The sequence below is a fragment of the Mirounga leonina genome, unplaced genomic scaffold, assembly GCF_011800145.1.
Source record: "Mirounga leonina isolate KUSES-001 unplaced genomic scaffold, KU_Mleo_1.0 Mir_101595, whole genome shotgun sequence".
Classification (NCBI taxonomy): Eukaryota; Metazoa; Chordata; class Mammalia; order Carnivora; family Phocidae; genus Mirounga; species Mirounga leonina.
Window position 1 is genome coordinate 16,083,236 of NW_023270158.1, and position 23,140 is coordinate 16,106,375.

Genomic DNA, 23,140 nt, shown 5'->3' on the forward strand with positions numbered 1-23,140 from the left:
AAAATAAAATGTTAGAAAATGTGAACTTAAGCATTAGAAGATGAAAACCTTATCAGATTCTCCAAGAGGTTCTAATTAACCTTTGGTAAATACATCTTGGTAATGGTGGCATAGAGGATGCCAACAGCATCTCCATCTCTTGGCGGTAGCGTGTACCCCAAGAAGGCTGTAGGGGAAGGGAAAGCATATGGAAACTTACTTGCAAGATTAACATGAAACTAGAATTCAACCAGAATTAAAAGAGATCTTAGATTCTTGGGTCCAGAAACTGTCATTCCAGTTTCCCATACAGAGATGGAATCTTACCTTTATCATTTATTTAAGTGGGTTGTACAAATTTTGCATACGTACTTTTTAGTAGTGGGTACTTGCTCTTTTGAGAAGCAACCTATTTCATGGCCAGATGTCTTGTTTTATGTAAAATGACCCATAATGTTTACCTGCTACTTCTAGTGACTTCCCGAACAAGTCCAATTCTTCTTATCTGAGACAGCTCTTGGAAATTTCTGAACAGTTTCTAGGTTATTCTTTTCGACAGGCTACATTTCCTGTCCCTTGAATGGTTTCTCATATAACATGGATTTTCATGCCCTTCGACATTCTCAGATTGCTCCATTTATCAGTGGCCTCTACGAAACTGAGCCTCTGTAGCTGGATGCAGTACTCTGGACCTATTCTCACCATAGAGATCTGGACAGTATGATATCACTGAAGAGGCTCATTTGCCTTGGGAGCATGGGTGCTGTTGCTGGTTTGAGAAAGCTCCACTGCAGTCCATAAAATTCTCTAGCAAGAGCCAATAAACTAGTTTTTATATGTATGTCAAGAACTTGCATAGATTAATTTATTTTCAGTAAGACTATAGAGGGCTTTAAGTTAAACTATGGATAATGAAATTCTTATTATTATGTAGAAACCAGAGTTGTCCATGCAATATAATTAGAACTACTTGAGGTTACGATATTCCATGTGTCATGTTTATGCAAAGGATAGAATGCTCGGTGTCAAGTTCTTATTTATCATTCTTCTTTAACCTTTACTGAGTTTTTACTTTGCTGTCTGCATGTGAAGTATTTTACATATACAACAGCCCTATGAGGTAAGACAGTTATTACTCTCATTTTATAGATAAGGATACTGAGGCACAGAGGGGTTTATTAATTTGTCCAGGGGAAGCTAGCAAGTAGATCTGAACCTGGGAAGTCTGACTCTGAACTCCATCCAGCCTCACCTCCCCGTGCAGTGCATAATTGGAAAATATTACTTAGGGTAACTGGTTGATTTTTGTTAAAATCTGAACAAGTCCTTATCCTCAGATTTCTCTCTCCCAAGTTTTCAATCTCCATTCCATGGAACATTGGTACTTCAAGATGACATGAGGCGGGGAAAAAGGAGTTCACATTTTTCAGTTGCCATTTTTAACTTAGTCACTTTGACCATGCTACACTAAAGGCTTGACTCAAATGTCAGTGACTGACAGGTTTCCATGAGATATTGTACATGAGAGCATGTTGTCGATGCCAAATACGTGGTGCATGCTTATAGCTTCTCAGATTATTCATGAATTTTACATGCCTAAGAATGCCACTTAAAACAGTTACTTCTCTGATCTTTTACATATCTTTACAAAGTATTCCAAAACTTGCTGACTTTATGGTTATCGGCAGTTGCAACACAGATAATTATAATGAATTAGGCAGTTTAAGACCCAAATGCAGAGGCTATGTTAGAATAGAAACACTGGTAAAGAACAGGAAATGGGAAACATTTTAAATCCTATCATGGTCTTTTGTAATTCTCTGAAGCAGAAATTCAGTTAAGTCCAACTGTCCATGATGCTCAAGGAAGCATGGAGGAGAAATTTACATGAGTTGTTTGGCACCGCCCCTGCATATACTTCAATAGCACCCACAACAGCGACAATAAATACACATAGCAATTCTCGAAGTTAACACTGTGTTTTAATAGAACAATGAATCTGAGCACTCCACGGCCATCTTTATTTTATCATTACAGTCCTATTTGCTAGCTAACTTCCTTTTATCCATCTTTGTTCCCCACACACGATGAGTAATTCTTTCAGTTGTTCATACCATCCCCCTTCACGCAATGTATTTACTGAATTATCATGGCCCACTTAGAAGCATCACTTTGGGAGACTAAACAAATTAAGTCCATTCAATCTCTCTGTGTAAATGACATTTTCAAAGACAAGTTGGAAAAAAAAAAAGTCAATCCATTTGGTAGAAGACACAATAAAAATGTCACGAAAACCGGGTGTAAAGTCAAACCAAGCAAGTTTGTACATTTTTATTATTATTATCTTTCCAAAATGGAAAAGAAAATAGAGAATACATGAACCTTAATTTTTGAGACCAGCCCGGGAAACTGTAATTGCATTAGCAACATCCGACAGTGCTATCAACACTGAGCAATTCCTCTCATCTCAACACAGTGGCCGACTCAGAAAATCACACCTTCCAGCTCATGGGATTTGTGACACTTAGTAATGCATGTGTAATTGGGTAAAAATAGTCCTTACTGCAAGCTTATTTCTTGTTTGCTTCTGTATTTCTCTAAAGGAAAAAAATACTCATGGATCTCTTCCTGCTTCTTCAAAAAGGCTATAGTCAGATCCCCTTGGAAGGAGTATATAGCATGACCTTCTTCAATCCTAGTCACCTGATGGCTGCCATATTGCCGACAGGAGAGAGTTGCACCAGCAGAAGCCCTGGGAGCTCTTGCTCCCCCTACAAAGAAGTTGGAGGTGCTGGAAGATCCCAGTCATCTGTTGACTAGATCCCTTTGCCTCCTCTTAGGCCTACTTTTTCTCCTGGATGCTATTTCCAGAGCTTTTTCCTAAAATATGAATCATATAATGTTCCTCCTCTGTTCAAACACCTACCATGGCTTTTTCTTGCTGACGGCTTCAAGTCTAAACTTCCCGGCATCCATCCAGAGAACAAATCCATTAGGAAATCCAGTGCCATCCACTCGGTAATGCCAATTTTCCTCTTCTCCACATCTCCAACCTTCTGCCCTTGCCTTGCTTCATATCCGTGTTCTCCCCCTGTTGGTTCTGGGTTCCCTCCCTGAGCTGACTTTCCTTCTCCCTTCGGCTTGTTCAAATCCCTGCCTTTCCTCCAGTTCCCACTTATCTTCCACGCCGTCCATGAGGCTTTCTCTCTTCATCTTCCTATCATTCGGTTGGAGACCTTTCCTGCAAGAAAGGAGCCAGGATATACAAAGACAGAAGGGAATTGGGTGTGGGAAAGTTTACCCCTCACATTCATACATACATACATTTATTTATTTATTTATTTATTTTACTTTTTAAAAAATCATGTTTAATCAAGTGTAACATACACACAGAAAAAAGCACAGATCATAAGTGTCAAGCTTGATGATTTTTTACAAAGTGAACTTACCCATTTCCAGCACCCAGATTGGGAGACAGGACATAATGAGCATCCCTGAGTCACCCTTGTGCCCATTTCCAGTTTCTACTGGCATCCTCTAGGATAACCACTATCATTATTTCTATCACCATTCGTTAGCTTTCACTAATTCAGACCTTTTTCAAGTCGGAAAAGAGTATTCACTCTTTTTGTGTGTTTTCTCTCCTCAAACGCTAGGTTTCTGAAATTCATGTATGTTGTTACATATAGATGTACTATATTTATTCTCATTGCTGCATACTATTATATTCCATTAATATACTTCAACTTATTGTTGATTCTACTATTGATGAACAATTGGGGAAATTTCTAGTTCAGAGTTAATGTAAATACTTCCACTAGGAATAATTTTGTACATGTCATTTTGTGAATATATATTTGCCTTTCTTTGGGGGAATATAAGTAGGAGTGGAATTGCTGGGTCATAGGATATGCGTATTGATATGGCACATATTTTTTTCCAAAATATTCCAGTAGTTATTCTTATTGACAGTCTAACCAACAATGTACAAACATTCTGGTTGTTTTATTTCCTCACCAGTAATTTGTATTTCTGGCTTTTTTCATTCTTTGTTTTCATTTTAGCCATTCTGGTAGATGTATAGTTGTATCACATTATGGTTTTAATTTGCATTTTTCTAATGACTAATAAAATTAAGCACTGTTTCACATACATATTGACCATTTGGATATTTTCTTTTGTGAAGTGCTTGTTCTAGTATTTTGTCCATTTTTCTTTTGTTTTTTTTATACTTATTTCTTATTAAATTTTTATTTAAATTCAATTAAGTAACATATAGTGCATTATTAGTTTCAGAGGTAGAGGTCAGTGATTCATCAGTCTTATAGAACACCCAGTGCTCATTACATCATGTGCCCTCCTTAATGTCCATCACCCAGTTACCCATTCCCCTCCAGCAATCCTCAGTTTGTTTCTTATGATTAAGAGTCTCAGGGGGCACGTGGGTGGCTCAGTCATTAAGCGTCTGCCTTCAGCTCAGGTCATGCTCCCAGGGTCCTGGGATCAGGCCCCGCATCAGGCTTCCTGCTCAGTGGGGAGCCTGCTTCTCTCTTTCCCTCTGCCTCTCCCCCAGCTTGTGCTCTCTCTCTCTCTCACTCACTCTCTCTCAAATAAATAAAATCTATTAAAAAAAGTCTCTTATGTTTTGTCTCCCTCTCTGATTTCATCCAGTTTTATTTTTTCCTATCTTCCCCTATGATCCTCTGTTTTGTTTCTTAAATTCCACATATGAGTAAGATCATATGATAGTTGTCTTTCTGGTTGACTTATTTCAATTAGCATAATATCCTCTAGTTCCATCCACGTCATTGCAAATGGCAAGATTTCATTTTTTGATGGCTGAGTAATATTCCATTGTGTGTGTGTGTGTGTGTGTGTGTACTTCTTCTTTATCCATTCATCTGTTGATGGACATCTGGGCTCCTTCCATAGTTTGGCTATTGTGGACATTGCTGCTGTAAACATTGGGTTGCAGGTGCCCTTTCGGATCACTACTTTTGTATCTTTGGGGTAAATACCCAGTAGTGCAATTGCTGGGTTGTAGGGTAGCTCTATTTTCAACTTTTTGAGGAGCCTCCATACTATTTTCTGAAGTGGCTGTACCAGCTTGCATTCTCTCTCCTACATTTTCTCTCTCTCTGTCTCTCAAATAAATAAATAAAATCTTTTTAAAAAAACTTTATTTATTTATTTTAAAGATTTTATTTATTTATTAGAGAAAGCATGAGCAGAGGGGAGGGGTTGAGGGAAAGAGGGAAGTAGACTCCCTGCTGAGCAGGGAGCCTGATGCAGGACTTGATCCCAGGACTGTAGGATCATGACCTGAGTCGAAGGCAGACGCTTAACGAACTGAGCCACCCAGGCACCCTAAAAAAAAGTTTAAAGGATCCCTTTTAATATTTCTTTCAGGGCTGGTTTAGTGACCACAAATTCTTTTAGTTTCTATTTGTCCTGGAAGCTTTTTATCTCTCCTATTTTGAATGACATCCCAGCTGGATAAAGTATTCTTGGCTGCATATTTTTCTCATTTAGCACCCTGAATATATCATGTTAGTCCTTTCTGGCCTGCCAGGTCTCTGTGGATAGGTCTGCTGCCAGTCTAATGTTTCTACCTTTGTAGGTTATGGACCTCTTGTCCTGAGCTGCTTTCAGGGTTTTCTCTTTGTCTCTGAGATTTGCAAGTTTCACTATTATGTGTCAGGGTGTTGACCTATTTTTATTGATTTTGAGGGGGCTTCTCTTTGCCTCCTGGACTTGAATGCCTGTTTCCTTCCCCACATTAGGGAAGTTCTCTGCTATAATATGCTCCAATATACCTTCTGCCCCCCCCTTCTTCTGGGGTCCCAATTATTCTAATATTGTTTTGCTTTATGGTTTCACTTATCTCTCAAATTCTCCCCTTGTGATCCAGGAGTTGTTTATCTCTCTCAGCTTCTTTTTTCTCCATCATTTTGTCTTCTATACCACTATTCTCTCTTCTGCCTCATTTATCCTAGCAGTTAGAGCCTCCATTTTTTAAAAAGATTTTATTTATTTATTTGGCAGAGAGAGACAAAGCGAGAGAAGGAGCACAAGCGTGGGGAGTGGGAGAGGGAGAAGCAGGCTCCCCGCTGAGAAGAGAGCCTGATGCGGACCTCGATCCCAGGTCCCAGGGATCATGACCTGAGCTGAAGGCAGACGCTTAATGACTGAGCCACCCAAGTGCCCCTAGAGCCTCCATTTTTTATTGCATCTCATTATAACCTTTTTGATTTTGACTTGATTAGATTTTAGTTATTTTATTTCTCCAGGAAGAGATTCTCTAGTGTCTTCTTTGCTGCTTTCAAGCACAGTTAGTATCTTTATAATTGTTCTGAACTTGAGTTCTGACATTAATGTCCATACTGATTAGGTTCCTGGTAGTCGGTACTGCCTCTTGTTCTCCTTTTTTTTTTTTTTAAGATTTTATTTATTTATTTGACAGAGAGAGACGCAGCAAGAGAGGGAACACAAGCAGGGGGAGTGGGAGAAGGAGAAGCAGACTTCCCACGGAGCAGGGAGCCTGATGCAGGGCTTGATTCCAGAACCCTGGGATCATGACCTGAGCCAAAGGCAGATGCTTAACGACTGAGCCACCCAGGTGCCCCTGTTCTCCTTTTTGAAGTGAGTTTTTCTGTCTTGTCATTCTGTCCAGAGAAGAATAGATGAACGAGAGAAGGAAATACTAAAATGGCAGCAATGACCCCAGAGACATATATACTAAACAAATCAGGAGAGACCCAAAACCGAAAAAAATAAAATAAAAAAAAAGAATATAATCAGGAAGGTGAACAGAACAGAGAAATACACCAGATCCTGTGTGTATTTTAGTCTGTTTGTTAGAAAACTAGATCCCAAAATTGTAAATAAAGAAAAATTATATATGTACAAAAATAAAATTAAATACAATGAAAAGATAGAATGTAACTGTAAAAATGAAAATTAAAAAAAGATTAAAAAAGAGTTGATAAAATAAGAAATTGGTTGAAAAAGGAAAGAAAAAAATTAAAATTGAAAGACTAAAGAATTGTGGGGAAAAAACCATGAATTCTATATACTATTTTCCCCTAGCACTGGAATTTTACAGTTCTCAATGACTGGTAAACTTGGTCTTGACTAGATGTTCTTGCTGATCTTCTGGGGTGGGAGGTGGGGGGGAGCGGGCGGTGGTTGCTCTGAATCTCAGGTTTCTTGCCCCTGGTGGAATTGCACCACCTTTGCCAGGGGGCCAGACTAAGTAATTTGCTCTGGATTGCTCTAGATTGCTCTATGTGGCTTTTGTTCCCTGAAGGCTTTCTGAGCAGCTTTAGAAGATGAGAATGGAAATGGCAGGCTCCGAATCTCCAGCCCTGGAGCTGAGAGCTCGGGGCCCTACTCCTCAGTGCGCCCTCAGAGAAAAGCAGTCAATCACTCCTGTCTCCCTGGTTTCCAGTCTCACTCCGTGCTCATCTGGCCTGTGACCGAGCATTTCTATCTCAGGCATGTGACCCTGTTTCAAGTCTCCAAGCCATGCAGACTCCTGTAGCATGCTTCTATGCCATTCCAGGAGGGGGAGAAGGGGGGGGTGTCTTGCAGGTTCTGCTGTTAGTTGGGCTCCTGCTCCAAGAGCAGTTACCCGACTATGCCACAGTTCTCAGTACATGGCAATCCCAAGTTGAAAGCCCACTCCCAGGCTCGCTGAATGCAGCCGGCTTCCCTGCTCAGATGCCTGGGAACTTTGCCACAATCATGCACCCCCAGTCTTCCTGTGACCCCAGGGATCCTGAGACCACGGTGTCCCACCTAGGATTCCTCCCCACTTCTCCACCTGAGAACCTTTCAGGCAGGGACGTCCCTCACTTGAGCAGACTTCTGTAAGTTCTGATTTTGTGCTTCACTGCTCTATCACTTTCTGGTAGCCGGCTGACGGAGGCTCCCTCCCCCTGCGGTATATCTTCCCATATATTGCCTCAGATTCACTTCTCCACACCTCCTACCTTGCAGAAAGTGGTCGCTTTTCTATTTGTAGAGTTGCAGCTCATCTTTTCTTAGATCTCTGGTTGAGTTCACAGGTGTTCAGAATGATTTGATAGCTAGCTAGCTGAATTCCTGGGACCAGACGAAACTAAGGTCTCCTACTCCTCCACCATCTTGGACTATCTCCACTCCTCACCTTTAGTTCCATGTAGTCTAAATATGTAATTGCTACATTTCATTCCATTTCCAGCTCCATCTCGATGTCTCATGGCATCTTGAACTTGAGAAGCATCCCTACTTTCTGTCAACATCCCCATACCTCCTCTTGGGTTCCCTCTTTCTAACAATGATGTCATCCTATACCCAGATGCCCAAAGCTAAAAATTCAAACACTGTCCTTCAAAATCCTTTTCTTTCCTTTATTGCCAATCTATTCACCAAGAACTATAGTTTCCTGTCTTCCATATCTCTCAACATCACCCTCTCTTCTCTTCTTCATTGGTTGAACTGCCAGGTTTTCTCTGATCTCTCCTGCTTCTTTTCCAGCAGCTTTCTAGAAGCTTTTCTTTTCCAGAAGCTTTCTTTTCCAGAAGCTTTCCAGCTTCTTTTCTCTTTCCTTACTCTCTGCCTTATCCTCCTCCACCTTGACCCTAAACATGGGAAGCCAGATGTGGCCCACACCACTCTCTGTATCTGCAGTGTATTCCCGTTTCTTCTCTTCAACATCTCCTTTTCAGTCTTCAAAATTCCATTTGGGTATCATCACACCTGAGGATGCTTCCATTCAGAACACCTACCACTCTCAAAGCAAGTTAACATTCCATTTCTCTGTGTGTCCTTAATTCCATCATAGCACTCAAATATCAGTTTTAATGTTGGTTCTCCAACTAAAGTATGAACATCTTGAGGGTAAAACACCTAGCATCTACCACAGAACTTTACCACAATGAAGTCCTCATAAAGAATTATTCAGTGAATGAATATCATGTAGTTCTAAGTTTCTGTACATGCCTTTTTAAGAATTATTCATTAGTTTACAGACATAACTTTATCTTTCTAAGATTATAAGGACCTCAACAATCAAAAACTCTGTGTGTCTAAACTGTACTGGAATAACCCCCCACACATGAAGAAGTGTGATAGATACACTAGAGATCATGACTGAGAGTAATAGGTCAAATATGTGAACTGATCAAGAGGTTACATTTACACTTTTATTTCTCCTTCCTGCTCAGCCTTTAATGGATACATCTTTGGCTTATTGAGTAGAAGTGTAATCATTTTTCAGGACATCGCTTTCAGGTCTAGCCAAGGGCACCCATCAACAGAGCCCATCATCAGCTGCGGTTGACCAGGGCTCTAATTTGGCTGTTATCACTGAACTCTTTTGTAAGAAAGGTTGACTAAGCAGTGACCTTGTCTATTTCACAAGATATAGAAAGCTCTCCCTCTAAACTTCTCCGATAAGTTTCAAGACCTTTCATTTTAATGTCTGGGAGCTATAGATGAGGTATAAATAACCACTGAGGAAGTGGTGTGGTAGAGAAATAATAGCAGATCAATAATCCAAGAAGCCAGAATTCTGCTCTCGATGAAACTATTCAAATAAAAAAAATCAATTGGCACAATAGTTTCAGTTTTTTAAACCTATACAGAATTTAGAATGAAAAAGAAAGTATATGTAATTCAGTAACAGGGATAAATGCAGAACCAAAATGCATAAGAAAAGCTCATATATTGCCAGACTATTCCACTTTCATGTCTTTTTGTGGACATCTGGTGGACCTGGGGCTTGATCACGTTTTGTGATAATTCAAAACATGGCATTTTCTATGCATTTGCCGTACTCCCGCTCTATTATATTGCATCATATGGCTCCTCTATCTCAGCCAAATCACTCCACAACTTGGTCCTGAAAACACTTCACATTCTGGCTCCTACCCAGATACCCCCACCCCTCATGTCAGTAACCCTTTTCTAAGACATAGCTAAACCCATAGAGAGTGTATAATGCCTCAAAGGCAAAATGGATACTAATCTGGGGGGACTTAATTCTTCAGGCAGAAAAAAAAAAATCCCAAGATGGTTGGGTATGGGTATGTTCAATGCGATTGGAGCATTGTCTTAGGAGTAATCCCTCCTCTAAAAAATTACTATGCCAAAATAGATAATTGCAGTGCCCTGGTCCACTTAGGAGGGTTAAATATAATAATTAGTGACTATTACCTATTGAGTGAGTTAAGGCCAAACTTATCCAAGGAATAAAAAGCAAAGCAATAGTAATTCTGTTCTTAAATTCTCGGTGTTTTCAAAGGGCTTAATATACATTACTGCTTCATAATACTAGTAGTGTTACACCGAGAAGAGTAACTGGTGGGCTATGGACCCAAACATCAATAACACTGTCATGGCCAGCAAGGACTGTTCTTTCTTCAAATCCTAAATAGCATCAGATCATTCACTCATTCAGTCAAAAACATTTTTTGAGGGACACCTGCGTGGCTCAGTTGGTTAAGCACCTGCCTTCAGCTCAGGTCATGATCCCAGGGTCCTGGGACCGAGCCCTGCATCAGGTTCCCTGCTCTGTGGGGAGCCTGCTTCTCCCTTTCCCTCTGCCCACCACTCCCCCTGCTTGTGCTCATTCTCTCTCTCTCTCTGTCAAATAAATAAATAAAATCTTTTAAAAAATATTTTTTGATTTCCTACTCTGTTCTAGGCAGTGTTCTAAGCACCTGAGGTAAAACCATGGACAAAACAGACAAAAATCCTTGACTTCATGAAGTTTATATTCTAGAAGGAGAAGACAATGAGCAAAATAAGTAAGGTAAGGAAGTGATAGATGTTATGGAGGGAAATTAAGCAGAAAAAGGGGCATAGGAAATAAGGAAGAAGAGTTCATCAAGGAAGGCTCTCCAGAAAAGTGATATTTGGGCATCAAGTTGTAGGAGGTAAGGCAACAAGTCATGAAGGAGGAATAATGTTTATTGTAGATTGTTTGCAAAAATGACCACAAAATTTCCCATTCCTACAGTCACATCTTTGGGTAGGCCCTTCCACATGGATTCTAGGATTAGCCATGTGACCTTCTTTGATCAAGGGGACAATATCAGGTATGATCCATCTGATCTCAGAAACTCTTGTGACCACCATATGTAAACGAGCCTGGGCTACCCTGATGGATGATGAGAAACATGTGGCTAAGCCATCCCCATTGCCCTATCAACATCAAGCCACTGCTATTATAGTATGAAAGCAGTCACAGATACATAACGTATAGGTATGGTTGTGCTCTGGTAAAACTTGATTTACAAAAAGAGGTGGTGGCAGGCCAGATTTGGTCAGCAGTTGTTAGCTTGCCAACTCCTCTCCTAGACCATCTAACCTCAGCCAAGCTGGCTAAGCCAGTAACTGTCCAGTCAACCCAGAGAACCATGAAAAGCGATCATTGTTATTTTAAGCCATCACGTTTTGGATTGGTTTGTTACACAGCAAAAGGTAACTGCTACAGTGTTCCAGGCAGAGGAAACCAGATACAAAACCCTAACAAGGGAGTATGCATGGGATACTCTAGGAATTATTAATAGAGCAATGTCACTGGAGCCAAATGAACAAGGAGGAGAACAGTAAAAATATTAGTGCAAAAGAAAGAGGATAGAGGGAAAGGATAGGCAGATTGTAAGAGCTGTGAGGGCCATTGTAGCAGAGGAGTGACATGATTTGAGTTATGTTTTTAAAAGCTCAGTCTAGCTGCTATGTTGAAAATAGACTTTAGGGTACAAGGGCAGAAGCAGGGAGATCAGTTAAGAGTCTATTGCAGTAACCTGGGTGGGAGGTTCAGTCGACTGGGCATGGGTGGTAACAATAGAAGTTGTGAGAGGGATCTGAATTTGGGTATATTTTAAATAAGATGCACTAATAGTTTGGATGTAGGCTAGAGGAGAAAGAAGGGAATTAAAGATGACATCATGGCTTTTGTCCTGAAAGCCTGGAAAATGCCATTAATTTGTGTTGGAGAAAATTGTAGGTAGAGAAGTTTTTGGGAAAAATATAAGGAGTTCAATGTGGCACACTAAGTTTAAGATGTCTGTTAGGCATTCGAGTAGGTATTTGTGTACATGGGTCTGAAGTTCAGGGAAGAGGATTGGATTGGGGGTACAAATTCAGAATCATCAGCACAGAGAGGGCATTTTAAATGCATGAGATTGATGAGATTGCCAAAGGTGTGCATAGACACAGCGAAGAGAAAAGCCTTAGGAAGTGAGCCTTGGGACATTCCAATAGTAAGATGTCAGGGAGATGATGAAGAGGAATTGAACACTAAAGGAGCAGGCAACCGAGAAGCCGAGGCCACAGAAGTGTAAAGAAAACCAGGAGAGTGAAATATCCTGAAAGTCAGCTCAAGAAAGTGTTCAAGGCAGGTGAGGGCTGAGAATTAACCCTTAGAGTGATCAGTGCAGAGGAAATTGGAGACTATGACAAAGTCCATTTTGGTGGAGTTATGGACGTGCAAGCCTGATAGGCATGGGTTTAAGAGAAGTTGGGAAGAGAGGAAATGAAGTCTGTGAGTATGGAGAGTGCTTTCAAGGAACTAAGCTGTGAAGTAGAACAGAGAAACCAATCAGTAGCCAGAGGGTAATTAGAGGAATATTTTATTTTATTTTTTGTTTTATTTTTAAAAAAGATTTTATTTATTTATTTGAGAGACAGAGTGAGCGAGAGAGAGCACAAGCCGGGGGAGGAGCAGAGGGAGAAGCAGACTCCCCACTGAAGAGGGAGCCCGATGTAGGACTCGATCCCAGGACCCTGGGATCATGACCAGAGCTGAAGGCAGACGCTTAACTGACTGAGCCACCCAGGTGCCCATTAGAGGAATATTTTAGAGTAAGATAAAAGATATCATGGTTTTATTCTGTAGGGAATGATCCAGTGAAGAGAGAGAAAATGATGATACAGAAAAGAGAATGAGGCTGTCTTAGACCATGCAGCCCATTCAAGCCACCAGATCACTGCATCAGCATGAGTAACTCCAGATGAGACACAGAAGCAAAGTCCTTTAGTGGACAAGAAGAGATGGGCTCCAGGGCAAAAATGGAGGGGTTAGCTTTAGACAGAGGCATGGTAAGAGGAGAGAGAGAGTTGAGTAAATGTGCCCACAGGCTAGTGGGTGGAAGGTATGGTGGTTGGTGGGAGTCTATGGATGTTCTCATAGTTTCTATTTGTTCAGTGAAATAGGAAGCAAGGTTACCAGCTGAGAGTGAGGATTGGGAGGATGTGTGAGTGGTTAGAGGCTGGAGGAAGTAATAGATTGTTCCAGTAACAAATCCCAGTGCATAAGCCCCTTGCCGTTCTTCTCCTACACGATTCTGGGCTTGCCATGTGATTTTCTATAGCTAACAAGACATTGGCAAATATGATGCAAACTGTGACTTAAAAAATGCCTGTTTCTGGGAACTCTCCCACCACCACTTGAGGAAGCTCAGGCTAGCCTGCTGGAGACATGTGACCTATCCAATAGCAAGCACTAACTGCCATCTTAAGATGAACCAGCCCCATTCAAGTCACCAGATGACCACAGTCACATGAGTGACACCCAGCAAATCCAGCAGAGGAACTACCCAACTGATTCCAACCCAATTGCTGACCCACAAAATCATGAGCAAATAAAATAATTACTGCTTTAAGACATTATTTATTGGGATGGCTTGCTATGTAGCCAAGGTTAATGGATACAAAAGAGAATTATGGATAATGGGCAGGGAGGGTAAGAGAGATAGTAGAATAGGGAAATACAGTTTGGTGGCTGGTGGTACCAAGGGACCACTTAAGAGTCATACTCATTAAATTTAAGTGCATTCAGTCAAGATGGTTGGATTTTTCTCTAGCCACATTCAGTTACATGGGTGCAGGTGTGGTCTAGGGGAGAAAGGAATTTAACCAGGTCAGGGATTTTTGCCAAGCAAGTACAACAAAGCCAGAGGGTCAGGTGAAGTGGAAATAAGTACAAGGGAATGATTATTGTCATTTACCGTGGGCTTTAACCTCAGAAAATAGAGGAGGTCAAGGAGTTGAGAGGCAGTGAAAATGTTGTTGGACCAACTGATAGGATTTCCCAGAGGGGTTAAAGGATTTTGGGCATCAGGACACTGGAGAGAATGAACTAGAAAAAGAGGAGGTGGTCAGAGAGTCTGATACATGAATTAGAGATTATGGAAAGAGGACAGTTACCTCAGATGACAAGGTCTATGTTATGACTATAGCAATGAATGGCTAACTGGATTGGAGGATAAGATTGTGGGAGAAGAAGCAAGAAAGTAAGAGGCCAGGTTGTGGAAGGATCATCTATGTGGATATTGAAATCACCAGGAATTAGGACGGGGCTAATATGGGGGAAGGTTGCCATCAGCCAGGAGCAAGACCGTCAAGAAACGTTGGGTAGGGGTCCCTAGATAACTATAATAAGAAGGGATAGTGTGGGGGCATGATGTGATGGCATTCAATTCTTCAACTGGGGCATTGAAGGGCAGAGGGATGAGAGGGAGAATGGCCTGGAAGTGTGAACAAGGAAGGAGGAGGACACCTGCCTTACTTTCAGGCTCAGTGGTACTGTGTGTGTGTGTGTGGGGGGGAGTGACCATGACTCAGGGGGGCTGCCCCAGAAGTAGTGTCCTTAGGGACATTGCTGACTGCCCCTGGAGCGAGAAGGTGAAGACAATGTTCAGAAAAGAGGTTGAGAATGTAGTGGGAGATCCTGCTGATAATGGCCCATGATTTCCAAACAGCCCAAGGGAAGGATTTCAAGAGTTGGGGGAAGTTGAGAGAAGGGGACAGAAAGGGGAAGTGCCCAGCCTTACGAGGACTCGTGTGGGAAGGCCGAGGAGTGTTCTGAGAAACAGGGGTGGGCGAAGTGGTTCTTGTGGTGAGGAGCATAAACCGAGATAAAGGCCGTTTGAGATTAGACCTTGCGAGCGCGAGGCAGACAGTGATGGTAAGGCGTCAGTTGTGGAGGCTGGGGAATTTCCAGGGGACCCCTCTTCACATCTGTCTATAGAGATGCGGAGATGCGGAAGTCTGGGGATGGTGGTCATGTTTTGTGAGCTGAGTCATCACATGGGTAAATGCCATGCTGTATAAGCTCACTGTTGTTGCTGGATTCCGTCTTGACACGCCCACGTGCCCTGGCAGCGACTGGCTGGGTAAGGTGCCCTGGCATCTTGGAAGCGTCAGGGGCTGCCGATAACCTTCCTTCTTCCAAGTGTCTGACAAAAACAGTGAATGGCTTTTCAAGAGAGGCAAAAAGTGCCAGAGCTGTGTGTGATGTTCTTTCTCTGGGAGGAAGGGTGCAAACCCTGCATTTCTTTGATGTTGCTCTAAAACCCTCATGCTGGCACCACCAGTGGCTTTGATGTTCTTCTAGTGCTTCTGTGGACTTGTACTCTTCCGAAGCAGCAAATTGAAACAATAGTCTAACTCCGGTATAAAAGGCAAAAGGAGAGCCAGACCTTATCCAGAATTTTTTGCTGCCACTCGCCTCATCTGAGAGAATACTCTCCCTGCCTCTTCAAACACAGGATCATTAGGTTTCATGTTTTGATACTCATCCCAAGTGTCTGTCACTGGGCACCCTCATCGTCCCAGGATTTCTCCAAGAAGGGATTGAGCAGCCCACTCCTGAAGCCCAGATCCAAATCTGTGGTTGCCTCAGATGACCTCCTAGTTAAACATGACACCTTCACGCTTGCCTTTCAGCTGTCCCCCATACTTCATCTTTTATGAGCTCACCTTGACTTATACTTCTTCCCTTCACACAAGATGGACTCTTTCTCTGGCCTTTGGCTTCAGTTCCAGCAGGCCCGAATTTGGAAGTCTGTCTCATGTTGTTTTTGCCTTCACATCTGTCAGGCCAGCCCCTCCTCGTCTTAGAAGGTTCGGCTTAAAGCTAACCATCCCCCAGAGAATGATCCAGATCATGGCTTTTTAATCAATAGGATATTCTTTCCTTCATTTCTTTATTCTCGGTTTTCCATCCACATCCACATACTTTGAAGAACGAGTGGTGGGTGGGGGAAAGTGGGGGAAGCAAACATTTTATTTTTCTTTGGTGTTAAAGTTGCTTTGTTCGTCTTTTTTTTTTTTAATATGTGGAATCCTCCTGGACAGAGCATGTCTTTCTGCCAACCTTAACACCTTTATAGTTGGACCATAATGATTATGATTATGATCGTGTTCTCCATCTTCCTGCCACCTGCAGGTCTCCACTTCTCTTCTTAACATCTTAGACAAGTTGGGCATTTTCTTCTTCTCGAAATTTCTTTCTCTGAAGGCCACTCTCCCTTTGCAGCCACAAACAGATCTGACATATGTTTTCTTCCTGGTGTGCTGATGTAATGGTTGGAGCTCTGTTGTTGGAATGTGAGATAAACAAGACTAGAAGCCTTGTACCATAGAACAACAACAGAATATATTTTACTGAATCAAGCGTATCAATTTTAGGGCACACCATTATTTTACGTACCACCAAGAAAGAGGAAAATGCTATCAAATTAGGACAGATTTTTTTTTCTTATCCATTAGACTTTCCTTAGATTTTCCAATTTATATTTATTAAAAGATCTCTTTTACATTTATTGAGACATAGTTTTTTTGTCATTAGATAACTGTTGTGCATACACACAAAAAGGAAACTATGTGCTAAATTAATTATGTAAGGTACAGCCAGAACTTTAGATTCAAATTTCAACTCTTCTAAGATATCTGCCTGTTCATTGCAGCATTATTCACAGTAGCCAAGACATGGAAACAACCCAAGTGGCCACTGACAGATGCATACATAAAGAAAAAATATATGTACAATGGAAAAAAGAAGGAAATCCTGCCATTTGCAGCAACTTGGAAGGACCTTGAGGGTATTATGCTAAGTGAAATGAGTCAGACAGAAAAGACAAATACTGTATGATCTCACTCATATGTGGAACCTAAAAATCTGAACTTACAGAAACAGAGTAGAATGGTGGTTGCGAGGGATTGATGGTGGGGGAAATGAGGAGATGTTGGTCAAAGGGCACAAACTTCCAGTTATAAGATGAATAAGTCATGGGGATCTAATATACAGTGTGGTGACTATAGTTAACAATACTGTATTGTATACTTGAAAGTTACTGAGAGACTACATCTTAAATGATCTCACCCTGCACTCACAGAGAAGGGATGGAGATGTTAATTAACCTTATTGTGGTGATCATTTTACAATATATATGTGTATCGAGTCATCACGTTATACGCCTTAAACTTACACGATGTTATGTCATTAATATCTCAATAAAGCTAGAATAAAAAAATGATTTAAAAAACCAAATTTGAACTCTTCTAAATCACTTTTGTACTCAGAGTCATTCATGTCTCTTACTGTCATCCTCTGTGCCATCAAGAGTGTTGGCAATGCAGGGCGCCTGGGTGGCTCAGTCGTTAAGCATCTGCCTTCAGCTCAGGTCATGATCCCAGGGTCCTGGGATCGAGCCCCGCATCGGGCTCCCTGCTCAGCGGGAAGCCTGCTTCTCCCTCTCCCACTCCCCCTGCTTGTGTTCCTGCTCTCGCTATCTCTCTCTCTGTCAAATAAATAAATAAAATCTTAAAAAAAAAAAAAAGGCTTTAAAAAAAAAAGTGTTGGCGATGCAGCATTTCTTTTTTTTTTTTTTTTTTAAGATTTCATTTATTTGAGAGAGAGAGAGAATGAGCATGAGTTGGGGGTGTGGGGAAGGGACAAGCAGACTCCCAACCAAGCATGCAGCCTGACGAGGGGCTTGATCTCACGACCACGAGATCATGACCTGAGCCGAAACCAAGAGCCGGACACTCAACTGACCAAGCCCCCCAAGTGCCCCAATGATGATGCAGCATTTCTTGAGAGTACTCTTCCTAACGCCTCTAAGATTTTGTTCCTAGCCTATGATGCCACTCTGTCAAGTGACAGCTATGGCCAACAGTGATTGTAAGACTCATCCCAATTTCAAAGATGTTAAAATGTGAAAAATGTGAATAAATGCACCTCTTGGAATCAGTGAAATAAGATGGAAGGAGCTTCCACAGCAGCCTGAACTGTTGTTCTCCTCCACGCTTGTTTACATACAGGACAGAAACCCTATCTTTTTAAAGCTACAGTTTTCTGAGCTTTGTTACTCATAACCGAATGCAATCCAAACTTGGAGATTTTTTTTTTTTTTAAAGCTTGTATTTATTTATTTGTCAGGGACAGAGAGAGAGAGGGAGAGAGCACAAGCAGGGAGAGCCACAGGCAGAGGGAGAAGCAGGCTTCCTGCCAAGTGGGGCTCGATCCCAGGACCCTGGGGTCATGACCTGAGCCGAAGGCAGACGCTTAACCAACTGAGCCACCCAGGCGTCCCAGATAAGACTCTCAAACGTATGTTAGCCATTATTACTTTGCTTTCTCACTGTAACTTAGTCCACTCTTACGTCCTCCTCGACTAATCAATCAAGGCATAATTTTCTTTTCTTTACCTTTTAGGTCTTCTAACACTATGCTAATTCCCCTAATTTCACCCTTTGCTTCATCCTTCCTGAAGCAAATTCTCCATCAATACCCCTCTGAATTGGAACTCAGGACTGCAGGAAAACGATTTGTAATAAAAATGGTCATTATTTTAAACTCTGAAGCATAGTATCAGTTCCAAGATTAATGATAATGCCTTTCACGACTGAATATTTGATTAAATATGTCTCTTGGGCTTGCAAAAAGAAACCAAAATTGCTGACAAGTGAAAAAAAATTGAAGGAGAATTTAAAAATCAGAAATGTAGAACAAATTTCAAGAGTAGAGAAGATTCAGAAGAAATTAATGGGTGCTTTGTACTTCTTGTCACACATTTCTGATGGGAAAAAATACGGTTCCTTTTCCTGGAAAATGAAGCACAAGTTGTCAGTAACAACCATCTATTAAGAAGTTGCCTTTTGGGCGCCTGGGTGGCTTGGTTAAGCGACTGCCTTCAGCTCAGGTCATGATCCTGGAGTCCCTGGATGGAGTCCCGCATCGGGCTTCCTGCTCGGCAGGGAGTCTGCTTCTCCCTCTGACCCTCCTCCCTCTCATGCTCTCTGTCTCTCATTCTCTCTGTCTCAAATAAATAAATAAAATCTTTAAAAAAAAAAAAAAGTTGCCTTTTGTGATACAGTGAGGATTTTTGTCCCCAGAGGTAAATTATTCAACACTGTTAATTTGAATCCGTGTTTGAGCCTGCGATGAAATTATCAATTTTATCATTTTTCCCTCCGTCTGTCCTGATATTATCATCGCCTGAGACCCTGGTACCCATAGCAACAGCGACTATTTCCGACATCGTTCCTCGAAGCAACAGAGCATGGCCACTGACTGACAAGCACCCAGCTGTGCGTCTGGGGAGGCGGTGGTATTTTCCAGGGCTGGACGACCAAGTCACAACTCACTCAGATGTGCCGAAGGGCAGGTTATCGAGGGGTTGGGATGGCTGTGAGTGTGCGGGAAGGCGGCACAGCCAGAAAAGTTTGCTCACTCCTTTTGAGGGGTACGTGGCAGAGGAGGGTGGGAATGCAGAGGAAGGTGGGAATGATGGACAAAGTTAAGACATCTGGAAGGAGCGACGGGGCCAGCTTCATCAGTCTGAATTCTCACTTGGTTCCGCCACTGCCCCACCTATTCAAAAGGCTGTTGGTGGACTCCAAAACTGAACCTAAAGGAGGGGATTTCGAACATTCCTTTTGTCTTGAGGAGCAAGAAGGAGAGCAGCAATTGAGTTGCCACTGTCTAGACTCCCCTGCCAGGGATTCTTAAAGAAAAGCTGTGAAATGTGACATTACAAGCAGCAGCCTGTAGTAGGCGCTCGAGTGTAATCACAATTCTGAGTCTCGCGGGTGAGGAAATCCTTTTCCAGGTAAAATAAAAGGATGTAGATCTAAGCAGACTCCTCTGCGTTATCCGGCGGAGTCCCTCTGAATCACAGGAAAGGGAAAGATGGGATAAAGAGGAGACCCAGCAGCCAAGACTGAACCAGACTAGAGTCAGCTTTAGAGCCCAGGGCGGAGACCACAACAGGTGACGGTTTGGTACTTAGATTCCAGTACCCTGTGGCTGGCTGGGATACCAGGCATCTCTGTCCGGCTGAGCTGGGTTTGCAGGCACAATATGTGTGTTTTGCAGCCTCCTCTTGTGCCTGAAGAGAAGCCACTGAGAGCGAAGCCACGTGGGCGGAGAGTACGCTCCGTGGGGACTTCCAGGCCTGAGGTCTTCCCAGGTCTTCCCTGCCACCTCAGGTAATGGCGTGGCTGCCTGGGGGGGTGGGGGTGGGCTGAGCCTGGACAGAGGGACTCAGGTGTCCAGGTGCTGCCTGCCTTCCTGTGAGGGATCCTTCCTCTCATACATTCTGTTGTGAGCTCTCAAGACTCCTGTCAGAGAAGGATTTGGCTGAGGTTTAGAAGCCAGCCCCATCCTAGGCTGGAAGGCACACCTGTAATTAGGGGAGAGACTCCGGTGATCAGGGCTGTCATTACGAGTGTTGGGGATTTCCCTCCCTTCCAGGTCTGGTTATCTGGCTGGATTTCCAGTCTCCCCACAAAGTCTTGCTTAACCCATTGATATACCTGTGGGGCAACAACAATAACAAAATGGAACATGGCATCAGCAGATCTATGTTCATGTCCACATTCCGGAACTTTTTTTTTTTTTTAAAGATTTTATTTATTTATTTGACAGAGAGAGATACAGTGAGAGAGGGAACACAAGCAGGGGGAGTGGGAGAGGGAGAAGCAGGCTTCCCGCCGAGCAGGGAGCCCGATGCGGGGCTCGATCCCAGGACCCTGGGATCATGACCTGAGCCGAAGGCAGTCGCTTAACCAACTGAGCCACCCAGGCGCCCCACATTCCGGAACTTTTTATTTGTGTGGCCTCCTTTTTTCTCACTTGTTAAGACATGGTCATAGCACCTGCCCTTCTTACTTCCTGAGGGTCTTATAAAAATAAAAGACAATACTGTAAATAAAAGGACTTGGATTTGCCAAGCGCCATTACTTTACTTGTCACACCCATGTCCATGGGGAACTTAGCCTAAGGGTCACTTCTCATTATCACTGTAGCCCAGGGTGGATCCTTTGTGCAATCCCACTCCCTGCCTTTCTTCCCCAGGGGCAACTACTATGATGAATTCTAGACCATGTTTTTTTATACTTTCATCATACATATGCACCCACAGACACCAGGGCCCCAGACCACCCACCTCAGGTCACTCCACCCCACCCCACCCTCACATGGTTTATCAGAGGAATATTGATTTGTGCGTTCCAGGGTCCCATGGGATACCTCCCCCCCTCCATCTCCTGAGCTGCATGTGGATGGGGTTGGACGGATGGAGAGACTCCTGGATACCTGTTTAAAAACTTAAAAGGTGAGCCATTTGCACACATGAATCAACCAGAGACCTTTATTTATTTAAGAACCAAATAACTTTATTGAAACCAAATTAACTTTATTTATGGCAGAACTGGAAGAAAAAAACTGGAACGTTTCGCAAAGGCGATGCTGCAGTATGCGTGCTCGGCATGGTGATCAGGGAAAGTCGCCACGCACCCTGGGCTGTCGGGGCACAGTCCCACCTCAGTTCTTTTCGTCGCCGTCGCCCAGGGTGAGCTTGTCAAAGAGGTACTCCGCCATGCCGTCTTCGGGAGCCCGCATCCTGCGCAGGCTGGTGACATAGCCCCCCAGCTCTTTGATGGACTGGACTTGCTCGTGCAGGTAGTGGCGCTCCAGGAAGTCGCGCAGGTGGGCGTCGTTCTTGGCGGCGGCCAGCTGGTGCAGGTCGAGCAGGCACTGGTTCACGCTCTTCTCCAGGTGCAGGGCGCACTCCATGGCCCTCAGGCCGCTCTCCCAGTCGTCGCGGTCCGGCTTCTTGACGTCGCGCAGGCGGAGGCGGCCGCCGCGCTGGTTCTGCAGCTGCATCAGCTTCTCGGCGTGCTCGGTCTCCTCGCGGGCCTGGCGCAGGAAGAACTGGGCGAAGTTCTTCAAGGCCACGTCGTCGCGGTCGAAGTAGCAGGCCATGGACAGGTACACGCAGGAGGCGTAGAGCTCCAGGTTGATCTGGCTGTTGATGGCGGCCTCGCAGTCGGGGTGGTAGTTCTGGCGCACTTGGGAGAGCGGCGCGGTGGCCATGGCTGCCGGCCCGGGCATCGAGGCGAAGGCAAGGACGGCGCGGAAGCGAGGGCTGTGCGGCCAAAGGCGGTGGCGACGGGTCCGCGGTGTGTTTTCAGGCTAGGCGAAGAGAAAACCCTTGCGCGGGTCTCTGTGATGGCGCTGGAATGAGGTCCGTTACTCCGGAGTTGGGACGTTGGATCCGTTAGGCGAGGGGGCGTGGTCACGCAAGCAGGGGCGGGCTAGGGGCGGGGCGAGGGATGGCGCCACATTCAACGTTCCGTCTGAGTCTGCGTGAGGCAGGAGGCCCAGGGCAATTCTGAGCGTCTTTTTTTTTTTTTTTTTTTAAAATTTTTTTTTTTTTGAGAGATTGTGAGGGGGGGGGGAGCGGGGTGTGGGGGGGTGGGAGTGGGGTTGGTGGTGAGGGCCGGAGGGAGAGAGAATCTTAAGCAGACTGTGTTCAGTGCCCAGCCCGACCTGGGGCTCAGTCTCACCACCCTGAGATCAGGACCTGAGCAGAAACCAAGAATCTCCCACTTAACCAACTGGGCCACCCAGGCATCCTGGTGCAGGGTGTCTTGAGGCCATTTTTTAAAATAACAATTCTAGGGGTGCCTGGGTGGCTCAGTTAGTTAAGCACCCGACTCGATTTCGGCTCAGGTTGTGATCTCAGGGTTGTGAGGTCCGACTCTGTGCAGGGCATGGAGCCTGCTTAGGATTCTCTCTTCCTCTTGCTCTGTCCCTCCCCCCCCCCCCGAAAAAAGAAGAATAAAATAACTCTATTGAGATACAATTCATACACTATAAAATTCAACTTTTGAAAGTGAACATTTGCTTGGTTTTTAGTATATTCATAGTGTTCTAATTTCACATTTTCATCACGCCAAAATGAAAATGGCTACCTATAAGCAGTCACTTCCCAGACCTGGCTACCACTCATCTATTTTCTGTCTCTATAGATTTGCCTATTCTGGACATTTCAAATAAGTGGAATCATGCAGTATGTGACCTTTTGTATCTGATTTC

At 43.5% G+C, this 23,140-nt stretch overlaps 1 protein-coding gene across 1 annotated transcript; it reads right to left on the reverse strand.

The window, feature by feature from the left end:
- Positions 1-21,423: 21,423 nt before the first annotated feature.
- On the reverse strand, positions 21,424-22,242 carry LOC118006259 (ferritin heavy chain-like). The gene has a single exon (XM_034998883.1). It carries the CDS (start codon positions 22,151-22,153, stop codon positions 21,584-21,586), a length of 570 nt encoding a protein of 189 aa, XP_034854774.1. The 5' UTR covers positions 22,154-22,242; the 3' UTR covers positions 21,424-21,583.
- Positions 22,243-23,140: the final 898 nt, after the last annotated feature.

What these genes read in the sequence shown, in the direction of transcription:
- LOC118006259 (XM_034998883.1), bottom strand. Translation starts at nt 22,153, where the DNA reads ATGCCCGGGCCGGCAGCCATGGCCACCGCGCCGCTCTCCCAAGTGCGC.